Genomic DNA, 12,232 nt, shown 5'->3' on the forward strand with positions numbered 1-12,232 from the left:
TGGACTGCTGCAAAAGTGTCAGCAGGGTCACTTCTAAGCAGGTATTTGGGCTTCCTCTATTCTGTCCTCCCCCTGGTTAACTCCTTCAGTAGATCTGTTCCAAGGAATAATTTAGACAGCCATTAATATTTTAATAATTTTAATTAAAAACAATACAAAATACTACAGTGATGCAAAACAAGTTATCAAAGTTGATTTTACCAATGAACATTTTTTAAAAAAAGGCAGTTCAACAAGGCCTTGCTGAAATTCTACTTGCAATTTTAAAGTTAAAAAAAAAAGCACTTTCTAAACATTTTCCAGAAGTATTTTTGCCTCCCAGCAATCTACGACACTGTCAGAACTAGCACGCTTTATTTATTATGTAAGCCAGCTAAGGTTTTGGTATCTGTGTAACTTCATAAATACAGTCCAAGAGTCAGAGCTCAACTATAAATATTTTGCTTTTCTTTGAGACTTGCACAATTGATGCTAGGAATGGAGTATTTCATTGTGAAGTACCAGAATATGAGGTTGCATCTTACATAAAGCAGTGCTCTCCCTCTGTACAGATGCACTCTGGCTTTTGCTCGCTGCAGCAGCCAAGGCCACAATCCTATCCCACAACAGCCATGCGAGGAGCTGCCACTGTGCTGCTCAAACATAAGCTGAACCATCTGCCAAGTGGCACTTACCACACAGCTTGGTAAAGGATATGACAGAAGGGGTTGGTTTTAGGGGTCAGGGTGTTAGATCTAACCTAAGGTCTGCTATCCAGGTTTTTAAATAATTTTTAAGTCATGCAAACTACAGCTGTCCAGGTACAAGTCTCTAGATGGCCTGAAATGCAAAAGTTAATGAGTACATCTGCTGTAATAGTCTTCTAGGAGTACCTAATTTCCTAACCAAAACTAGTCTTTCACATCATTCCTTTGAGAACAAGTCACTTTACAGCAGGCACATGTAAGGCTCTGTTTCCTGGGCCTTTGACTTTGCTGGGCCTAAGAGAAGTGAGGAAAGCCATCCAGAAAAGCCTTTGGCAGAATGGCAAAAAGTGGCAGAAGAGAAGGATGAGAGAGGACTTGTCCAAAGAGGAAGAGTGGACCCTGTCCTGAGTTAGCACCTGCTTTCCACAGTTCTTCAAGCTGATAACATTGCTGAGGAGCACAGACATTGCCACAACCAAATCCATGTGAACAGCAATTGCAAGTTAATTATACATGCACACAGTTACTGCATCACATCTGGCCATGTCTTCCAACTACAAACAATAAAGTTTTTGAGGGCAGAAGCTCCAAACGTGGATCAAGAGAAATACAAGAGAAAACCCCATCAGCCTGTGATAACATTGGTGCAGTGTCCCATTTCCAAGCTCAGAGAGGCTCAGATAGATCAGTGCCACAGGAAGCTCCCGGGTGCATCAGCCAGCAGTGCCCGACACAGCCCCGCAGGCAGCACCCAGAGCCTGGCAGAATGTCCTCAGGGCCCCGTCCTGTTAGCTCAGACTACAGAACTCAGGCTCCCACTGAAACTGTACTTGTTGGTACAGTGACAGCTGCCAAATGCAAAATGGAAATGGCACGAGAGAGGATGGCACCAGCTGCTCCAAGTGAAAGGCTGAGGAATCAAAATATTCCTCCCAGACACACAGTGCATGGCAGCAGCCATCCCCCCCTGCCTACCGCAGCAGGATACTGAGGTGTTGAGTGGGATACTAGAAAGCACCTCTAAAGAGGTGATCACTGCACATCAACTCAACAGGCAACTTACTCCACAGGATGTATTTCAAGTTACACTGTACCTTACTATAGGTCATTCCCCTTTCTATAGATTCTGAGTTTTCCTTACACCGTTTTAGTCTTTGTAGAAGATATTGCATAGTCCATAAGTACACACATGACTAACACCATGAATGCACAGCAAGCTGGATGCACTATAGCTCAGCAGAAGCACGACACATGATGCAGTGCAGGGTTAGAGCAACAGATGTACCTTTCAAAAGCTGATTTTGAACTGGAAAACTACAGTGTGGTTTCTATCTTCCATGGAATGTCAGCTCTCATGGGAATACAAATGAAAGCCAGCATAGCTAAGACTAAAGGCAGGTAGTTTTGTCTGTTTTATCCATGGTCCACTCCATGGGCACAGAGTAAGTGCAATGCACACCAAGAATGCCCTCTGAATATCCTTGGTACAAAGCAGCAGTTACCACAGGCTGAGCCCCTGTGCTTCCATTATACCATCACATACTCTAGGACATTACTTCTTACTGGAAGTGCTGGGAACACTCACCGTTCTCATTTTACACTGTGGGGGGGAAAAAAAGAGTCCTCCAAATCCCAAATCTCATTCTCCTCTCTCTAAAATGAGCGTTACCTGAGGTATACATTACAGTGGATTTAAATGAGCAACTCTACAAGTGTGACACCCTGCAGTATTTTTTGAATAGGTTTAATGATTATGCTTCGCTTACAGCTGTGCTTCAGAAGAAAGGCAAAGTTAGCTAATTGCCTGCAACCTCATTTTCCCACGTTCATACACAGCAGAGGTCTGTATTGATACCTGATGTGATTACAAGTTTTTTGTCTTATTTAAAGGAAACAGACCCACTTCTGTGCTGCAGACAAGCTACATCAACAGCCATCTCCCTGTTGCAGTGTGAGTACCTTCCCACTGACAGCCCGAGCCTTTGCATCTCAGCTCACATCTTAGGTCTGAACGGCTGGAAGGGAAATCTTGGTCCAAGCTGTTCTTTGATGAGCAGGTGCTCAGCTTCGGACCAAGCTGGAACACACAACAGGACGTGGCTTCTACTAAAAGCTTTTCAGAGCTTTCTCTCTGTAGAGGTAGAGTGATTGGAAACAAGAACACAGGCCCTTTTAAATCCTAGAGAGGCTGCTGCCAGGAGGCATTTCCTGCTGGCCCACTGTGAAAGCAGACAACAGTTACCTCGTACCCTGTTCAGATCTCCTAGAAGTAACTGTGTAAATATTTTCTAAATCAGGTCTAAAGACCATGAGATTGCTAAATAAAACCTAGTGAACTACAGTACAAGCAGCTGTACCATGTTGAAGGAACTTTCAGCTTTTTACAATTTCTTTGTTGAACTGATATGTTAATGTAAGCATGATGGAGTACTAGTTCTAGACAGAATATGCTGACTAACAGAGGTAGCTTTCACTTCAGAAATACCTTGAAAAAAATTACGTTTCAACTATTTGTGAAATCATCAGTCAGAACAGAGGACACCACACACCTGGAGTAAAACACAGCTACAAGTCAAACATTGAATCTATGCCAGCTACCTTAAAAAAGTTATTATTTAGCACTTCGGTATCATTTCAAGTGAGGAAATACTAAACAACTCTAGGCTACCATCTTGTTTGACATCAGTCTTTTCCCTACCTGAAGTTACACATGTCCCTGCTTTCTTTCTAAATACACAGTTTCAATAGTAAACATTGAGGTCTAGAGAAAGATTATTCTGTCCTGCCCAGAGGTTAAGCAGAACAGGATTAAGGTAGAACATCCCAAAGATCATTTTTCCTTTACTATTTCTGGCTCCTTGGTGAGTCCGAGATAAGACAAGGTTACGGGTTGCTCAGCCTGATATTTAGAATTCCAAGAGAGGCACTCAGACTTTAATTTCCACAGATATCCAATGGCAAGTCAGTAGTAGAGAACATAAAAGTGCCACTAATCTGCATCCCCTAATTGCATATTTTGAAAGGAAAACCTCAAAGCATTGTGTTATGAGTTACAAATTCAACTCTTCTACATTTCATATACTGTACCTGCAGCAAATGTTTGCAATAAACATAAGTTCACATCTGTATCATCACTTCATTAATGGAAAAGCAATTATCTCAAGCCAATTCATTAATAAATAACTATTCCTAGACAAGTTTGATGAGCTGACAGAGCTCAAAAGCCAGCAGTGTCCACATGCAGGGTCTTGAAGCAGTTTAGCACTAAACAATGTGCCCTACGACAGGTTCCTCCCATTGTAAATGCACGTATTGAGAAATGCCCAGGTCAAGGTTGTGAGGGATTTCTTTTTCTGAAGAACGATCAGAATATTTTCCAGATGTTTGAAAGCCTCTGCTTGCTTCAGTTCACAATGACTATCAGTATTTAACCTGTGGTTCATCTGCATCACTTGCCTCTGTTTCGCTGCTCTGGGAGAAATCTTGTGGGGTCTCTACTCTGTCCAGTCCCAGAAAACTAGTAATGAGTTTGGCAACTGCTTCCACATCACTGTGGAAAAGAAGAAACAATGGAAGTTAGTGGAGCTGTGGTGCTGACAAGACAAGAACAGGCATGCTAATTCCTGAGAATAACTGGCTAGAGGGAAAGTCATTTGGGCAAAGTATGGCTGACAGCATGCCACACCAAGCCATTCCTTCTACATCAGAACAAATCAGTCCTTTCCCCAGTCCCTGCTGCAAGGTTCCTTATTATCCGTGCTTAAGATAAATTTTCTGTTAACTAATACACTGAATGTTTGCTAACTAGAATTACTCCCCTCTGCCATTGCATAGCTGAAGAAGGCAACTCCAGCAGATGTGCAGCACTAAAAGGATCTTGGATATCTAAATATGAACCTGATAGACGGTGTTACCCAAATGTCTGCAAATGGAAACATTATGGGGTTTGAAAGGTTAAACTGAGTAACACAAGGTCGTACCAGCAAGTTTGAAAACTGAGCTTAGATATAAGAGTTGGCTATTACTGGCCCACGTGATTGGCATTTCCCACCTTACACATTCTAATTTTAAAAAGTCCACACTGCACCTTCTGCAGCCCAACACTGCGCTCTGAGTGAGCGGGTGTGAGAATCCAGTGACAAACCGCAGCACGACCAGGTAACCCTTCCCAAAATAGCGCACGGTCTCCTCTTCCACGTTCACATCGCGGATCTCATTCAGCATAGCCACGACTGCAAAGAGATGGGGAAAACAAGGCAGCTGTTAGCATGACTGCAAAGCCTGAGCACTGCCACTGGTGCCTTGGGTGATGGGGACCCCGGTCTTGGGCACCACCGCTGTGATCCCACACAAGCGGGGCAGTCCTGCAGCAGCAAACAGCTGCCGAGCTGCTCGGGGAAAACAAACATCCACAGGTGTGGATGCAGCACATTGTAGCTGTACAGGCCCTAAGGAACAAGATGTACAGCCTGCCAGGCACTGAGGTACCCTTTATTACTCATGTTTCCCACTTGCTTTAATGGCAGTTTAAACTATTTTTCTGTACAGAGTAAGCAAACAGGTGTTCAGTCTCCTGAGACTGAACAAATACTGAAATATTTAACTGCTCAGAGCACCTGCTGATCTCTGCATCCTCACGCAAATCCTAAACCTAATATCCTAAGCCAGATATTATCAAAGAGGAAGAGATGTCCTCAGCTCCCCAATGAAAACATGTATCCTAAAGGAAAGTTCAGAAACATTAAACATCTTTCTCTCTACATCTTCCATCTCCAAAATGAACTGTTTAAAAACCAATTCAGCTTAAGGTCATTCCAAATTTGGCCACTTTTCTGAGCTTACTGAGAGCTGGTTCGATTTACAGTAGGAAGTAGAATAAAAACTCTGACATGGAAGAGGATCCTTCTTTTGCAATAGAATAGAAGATCCTAGTTTGCAATAGAACTCCCAATTCACTGTGACTCAACCACCTCACAGGCTATACTGCAACTTCTGTTAATCCAACAGGAAGCCCAAATACTGCATTAATCTGAGCCTCCTGAACACGCTGCTTTAAATGCATATTCTATATCTGCAGGATGTAGCATGCCTTTGCATATGATATCTAAGCATTTGCCTGCTCCCCAAAGCAGATGTGATTACAGGAATCTCGACTTCTGGATCCAGTATTTAAGTTTTTCCACCAGTCCCAGCTGCCAAGCAGGCTAGCCAAGGGAAAGGTAAACCTGCACATTAACATCCCAAAGGAATGGCTACGATTATTATGGAAAGCAATGTGTAGGCCTAGTTACCTTGGATTAAAATAATTAACAAGATGCATTCAGCACACTGAGAAGAAGCATTTGGGCCCTGAGAGGCAGGTTGTTACATCTGCTGCTTGGGAACAAAGCAGATCTAGAAGCAGATGTGACTTAATTTGAGTACAGAACTCCAGAGAAGCTATTAAATGGGCACATATCCATCTCTTCTGCTGCTCATCACATTTTCTACCACAGATGCTGCTTTCTCACCTTGTTCATTGCCTCCTTTTGACAAGGTCAATAATTTCTTGTAGAGATTGAATGTTTTTAGGCAGAGTGTTCCCTTGTTCTTATCAAATACAGCTTCCTGTAAAATTGAAAAATAAAAATTAAGATTTTCCTGAAAACACCATCACTAGCTATGCTTCAAAGTAAAATAAAAATAGTTCTGTGGGAAAAAAATCTTGGTAACAGAAAAATACACAGCTAGTTTAGAGACATTCCTCTATTATTAGACTCTGAAAATCACAATCTTGCTCTTGGTTTTAACAGAGACTTTACCATATCTCCTGTGTGACTTCTAGTAGGGAGTCAGAAGTGGGTTCATTGTCCCTCTTGCCACATTTCTCATGTAATAAAAACATTGCCTAGAAGCAAATTTGAACACCAACTTGTAACTCCCATAATTTTCACTTCTGGTGAATTTGACATTCCAGTGCTGTGCTCTGTGGGCCAGGCTTACACAGATCTCAAATACCCCTGACATTCGCTGAAAAGAGGATCTCATTCTCTTTAGGTGAGTTGCTCATTCTAACACAAATCAGGTCAGCAAGGTGACAAGGTGGCTTATTGCTCTCAGTCCTGCTCCTACCAAATCAACATCCACGAGATTCTAAACCAGCATACACCATGCTTGTCCCAGAGAAAAACAGCTGAGCAGTCTGGAAGGTTAGAGCTCCTTTATTTAATGGTTGCTCTGCCATTAGCTTGAAGGGTAAGTTCAAAATCACGCTGTGCAGCTGAATGTGCTGATCATCCTCCCTCTTTTATATGACAGAACATTTTGGGGAAAGTCTCCCTTTAAAAATACCCCTATGTTTAGCTTCAAATTTTCATGCTGGTGTAGTGAAAGATTTATTGCCCTAATTCTAGTCCCTGTATAGCAACCCCAGAGGGTTTCCTCAAAACGAAAAGCATAACTTTTCTGTTTGGACTAAGCAAGTGCGTGGGGCTGCTGGAATCAGCATCTGCCAACTGCTTCCTACTCACAGACACTCATTTCCTGAGTTCAGCATCTTACCTCCCACTGCTCCAGATTCTGTGCTGCCACAAAGAAACACCCAGCCATGTAGAAAAGCTTCCATGCCAAGCTGTCTGAACAATGCAAAAAGTGCATAAATTTAGGTTTTTCCCCCCTTCTTTGGTATTCAAACAATCCTGAAAGCAACAAGCTCCCTTTAAAAGCAACAAAAGGAGAAAAGGTTTCTCTGATGGAACATTTTTGCCTTTAGTTGTACTATAAGCTATTTTACAGCTCTTTCCCAGGATGAAAACACAGAAAGTCTTCATATTTTTCAGAGACTTCATTCACGCTGGGCTTCAAACCACGCAGAATTATAAGCATATGTATTATTGGCAAGGTTGTAACATCACATCTTTCTCTTCTCTACAAGCAAAGGCATTTTAAAAGGCATCCACAAAACTGCCAACCTGCTGTCAAACACCAAATAATTTGTGCTGCAGAGGACTTAAGGACAACGAAAATTCAATGAAGCAAACATGTTTCTGCATAAAAGGAAGCAGTTGGTCCTCTTGACAAACAAACATTTGCATTTCATGTCCTGGAAATGTTTACATGTCACAGCCTGAACAATTTGCTCACTCAGGTTTTTATCTGAAGGCACAGTAGAACTGTGCTCAGGATTGTTTCAGAAAACTTTGTGGCAATGTCTTAAGAAAAGCAAGGCTGATTTAGCTGGTGGCTCAAGCAGCTTTCACTGCATTTTGCTCTTTAAATAAAAATTCGTGGGTTGTATTGGTAGCACATTCCCACACACTATTAAGTTTTAAAATCTGACGTTAATAGGATGCAGCACAAGAATCACAGGGCAGCTTCCAGGATAAATCCCATCGATGGAAAGACAGCTGGCATTTGGTGCAGTCTGCTGTATTGCAGGGGGAGGAAGCAGCAGTAGCTGTCTGATCTCTAAAGGTGCTCGGATGAGTAATCTCTGCTAGTGATGATGTGACAGTTTCCAGAGAAACAGAGAACTTCCGTCAAAGGCAAAGTAATCATTTCATTATGGTGTCAAATAATCATTACATGTCTTCCCAGGAGAGCTGTGAGGACCAGCTAATCACATTTATAAAACACTGAAAGTACAAAATGCCACTGAGTACTAAATATCATTATTAAAAATACTTGCAGATGGAAAAGCAGGCTGAGTAAGAAATAGAGCATTAAAGCACAGCAAGTCACAGAGGCAACAGCTATTATTGGTTTTATTATTCACACCACAAAGTGGGAGAGGTACCTCCACTACCTTTGTAAGGCCAGCCAGAAGCTGCAGAGGAGTCATCACCATGAAAAACAGATCAACAGGAAAGAAACAATTCTTCCCAAAAAGTGATAGGTCATTACCTGCACTATAATAAGCAGCAGCCAAACCTATGGAGGCTATTCCTAGGAGGAAAGAGGAGAGAATTAGGACAAATAAGCAGCTCAAAAAGCATCTAAAATTTCCTGATGAAAAACATCACTTTTCAAAAAAATGACAAACGTGATTGCAACATAGATCACTATATGAAAGTCAAGTTATTTTTTTCTCTGAACTCAGTACGAAAGAACTTCCATTCTGCAAAGACATCAAAAGCACAGGGGCTGGGGTCAGAAATAAAAATTTTGTGACACAACTGGAAACCTCAGAGGGACTCAATTTAACCATTACACCATACTTCCTCTCAGCACAGTACAACTTGGAGTGTGCTGACACAAATCTTGCAACAGTTATTTTCCCCTTTAAGTGCTCCATGGAGCCAAAAGAAAACTTTTGCAGTAAAGTTGTGTCAGAAACTGCCAGTTCCTTTCTCCCAGAGAGGAGGAAGGAAGCATCTGAATTCCATGCCCCAGTGGCTGCTGCAACTGCAAAGATCTTCTCAACAGCATCCCTGAAAGCAATGACATCGTTGTGGTGCTGCTGCAGTGAGATCTACTCAGCTGGAAAGCAGGATATGTCAGATTTTCCCCACCAGCTCTCTCAGTACAATCCTAACAAGTTTCTTTTTCCTGCATATTCAGTAGTGCTTATAAAGATGCCTTTCAGAACATCCTGTATGACTTCCTATTTCATACACGGTGTCCTTAGGAGCTCACCATCAACCACACACATGATCCAACCCCAGCATGGCCACACTCCAGTCTTCCACTCATGAAAATTGAGATGTTTTTCAACCTAACTAAACAGCCCCTTCAGAAGCTTCACATTTATATTGCTGCATGGCACGTAATAAACTTTCTGTTCTTGAGCTTTCAGGACTCCCTTAAAATTCTATCCATGAGCCTCTGAGGTTCTCCAGACGAGACTGAAAAATGATCAGTCTCACAGTGAAACTGCCACGCTGAGGCTCCAGATTCATTTAGTGGCAATGATAAAGGAAGAGTTCAAAGCACAACCATTCCTCTTCTGGAAAGGAAAACACCTGGAAGGCAGGCATTTCGCTAGGGGCTCTTCCAGAAATTTATTCAGTGACCCTCTTCCCTTAAAGCAAGCTCTGAAATAAGCTGAGGAATGCTGTGGTCTTACCAACACAGAGAGACCAGGATCGGATGCCAGGCGACCTCTTTAGATGAAGATGGGAACTCGTGCGTTTTTCAACCAACATGTACATCTTCAAAAGAAACTCCCAACAGCCCAGTCTGACTCATGAAACCGCACTGGACCAAAAAAAAAAAAAAAAGAAAGCAAGAATTTTAAATCATCAACGATTCCACCAGTTCCCCTTCCTAGCATTTTTCAGGACTTACCAACTCTTAATCTAGACTATAAAAGATGTCCAGGGTAAGAACACAGTCTTTTTGCACAGGAAGAGCAACATGTACACTGAAAACAACCACAAAGTAAAACTGTCATGTGGAGACTTGCATAACAACAACATGAATCTGAACTCTCGGAAGAAAGTTCTCATTTTGGGGGTAAAAGTCTCTTTCTATTATAATCAGATTCCAGAAGAAAAATGTGAAAAACAAGAACCCAGAACAATGTTGTTGCTAATTCATGCAGCCCTTCAAACAAATAAAACAGCAAGAGGAATGGAAACCTCTTTGACAGCATTTTTCCTGCGAGCTCAAAGGGTGAAGGACTAGTCTGGGAGCTGGGGCAGGACAGTGCAGCCCTCTGCCCCTCTGACATGGGGGGTCTCTCACCCCTGATGACATACCAGCTACAGCCAAACACTGCCAGCATCCCATAATGCCACAGAAGGCATTCCCATGTCCCAAGCCACCTCAAGAATATAACGAGAAGCTCCCAACAAAAGTATGTTTGTCCATCCCCAACAAGACCATGCCTTCAGCCTAGGCAGAAACTAACAGTAGAGACTAAAAAGAAAGGTACTGATTAAAACCAGTACGAGCTGGGTAACCCCATGCAGCATTTTCAGTACGTTTTTACTATTTTACAGCATAGAATCAGAGTTGTTTAGGGTGAGAAAGACCTTTAAAATCATGAAGCCCAACCACTAACCCAGCACTGCGCAGTCCACCACTAAACCATGTCCTTAAGCACCACACCTATATGTTTTTTGAACGCTTCCAGGGATGGTGACTCCACAACTTCCCCGGGCAGCCTGTCCCACAGAACCAGTTCCAGGAGGCTGGCATTAAGCTGCAGTTAGCTGCCCATGATAACAGGTTTCCAGAAAATGCCAACATTCATCAGGTTTTGAATAACCATGGAAAACACAGAGAGAGCAGGTCTGAGCACATCCAAGTTCTTACAAATGGCAAGTGTGATTTTCAGTCCTTTAGTTATCCTGTTGTTCTTGGATGCAAGAAGACATTCCTGCAATTCTGGAAGTTTGGATACAAAGCTCCAGGGGAGCAGATTTAGCCAGGTCTTTTCAGTTAAACAAAAAACACCCACAACTCTGATTTTAATCTCTTAGCAACACATCTGAGAGCATCTGAAACCGAAAGAGCCAAAAGCACTTATGCATAAGACACGCTCCATCTCCTCCGGATGTCAAGCATCAAATTTTAATTTTCAAATGACTCCTGTGAGTTGCTCTCAATACACCGGAAAATATTTCTACAACGTCTTCTCCTGCCTGTTATCAAATACATCGAGATCACTGCAGAAATCTGGTTGCATTTCACAAATATTACACCCTACTTAAAACATAATTCTCACACATATCAGTTAAGTGCATTAACGCAAACTTCGATATCTACCCCTATATTAATTTAGTGAAGTTCAACCAGGCAAATGCCAATCTTAGTTTAATGCTGGACACTCAACATCAATGGCATTGTCTCTCACAGGCTGTTGCTTGCAAGAGACAGACTTTGGAACAAAAAGGACCAAAGCAGCTTCTAAAGTTACATTTAATAAATAAACCATAAATGCCCCTTTAAGCGAATGCAAGAGCTTTACTACAACGTTATAATTACAGAGAAAGAGGTATTTTTGGGCTGCTGTGAACTCAATTTTGCTTGAATTTGTCTGGTTTGACACTGAACTGATCTCCAGCATCAAAATAACATTCTCATGCTTCCTCCAAGCTCTCGGTTGAGGGCGAGCCAGAAAAAGCCATTAGAAGGAACACCTTGAAATCTTCACCACCAACAGCCATCAAGTCAGGACCACACATCAGGTGAATTTTCTTTACAGAGCTCATTTTTCTTTACCTCCCAATCCTGCACCTACTCCCACCTCCCCACAGCCTGCTCTCCCCCTCAGGGAGGGGAGGACACTCCCCATCCAGGGACCGGCCCTGCCAAAACCCCCCCAAGATGGGTTTTGCTCCCCCACGCGTGGGGAATCTGAGAGCCCCCCCCTCCTTCACCCTCTCCCAGCCCCGTCCCCGCGGTACCTGCCCGGGCTCCAGCCACGCTCTAAAGGGATCCGCGGCCGCCTCCGCGTCCCGCGCCCTCAGCACTAATCCCGCCTCAGGGATGGACGGACGCGCCCGCAGCCATTTTGGGTGAGGGCAGAGGATGGGACACGAACCTCCCCTCCCGTGAGGGCGGTGCCGCGCCAAGATGGCGGCGCGCTGCCAATGCTCAGCATGGCGCCTGAGCCCGCGGAT

General features: G+C 43.1%; 1 protein-coding gene across 1 annotated transcript; it reads right to left on the reverse strand.

Annotated features, from left to right (window-relative positions):
* Nucleotides 1-122: 122 nt before the first annotated feature.
* LOC116453418 (cytochrome b-245 chaperone 1) lies at nucleotides 123-12,136 on the reverse strand. The gene is made up of 7 exons (XM_032128809.1): nucleotides 12,017-12,136; nucleotides 9,730-9,860; nucleotides 8,568-8,609; nucleotides 7,227-7,300; nucleotides 6,197-6,293; nucleotides 4,774-4,918; nucleotides 123-4,236 (listed from the first exon to the last, which is right to left on the reverse strand). The coding sequence occupies exons 2-7, from the start codon at nucleotides 9,812-9,814 to the stop codon at nucleotides 4,107-4,109; spliced, it is 573 nt and encodes a 190-aa protein (XP_031984700.1). The 5' UTR covers nucleotides 9,815-9,860; nucleotides 12,017-12,136; the 3' UTR covers nucleotides 123-4,106.
* Nucleotides 12,137-12,232: the final 96 nt, after the last annotated feature.

This window comes from Corvus moneduloides, chromosome 19 (assembly GCF_009650955.1).
Source record: "Corvus moneduloides isolate bCorMon1 chromosome 19, bCorMon1.pri, whole genome shotgun sequence".
NCBI classification, from domain to species: Eukaryota; Metazoa; Chordata; class Aves; order Passeriformes; family Corvidae; genus Corvus; species Corvus moneduloides.

Coding starts and splice junctions, on each gene's coding strand:
- LOC116453418 (XM_032128809.1), bottom strand. CDS start 9,814: ATGTACATGTTGGTTGAAAAACGCACGAGTTCCCATCTTCATCTAAAG. Junction 4,919..6,196: donor AAAAGGAGGCAATGAACAAG/GTGAGAAAGCAG, acceptor ATCTCTTTGCAG/TCGTGGCTATGCTGAATGAG. Junction 4,237..4,773: donor GCAGTGTTGGGCTGCAGAAG/GTGCAGTGTGGA, acceptor TCTTTTCCACAG/TGATGTGGAAGCAGTTGCCA.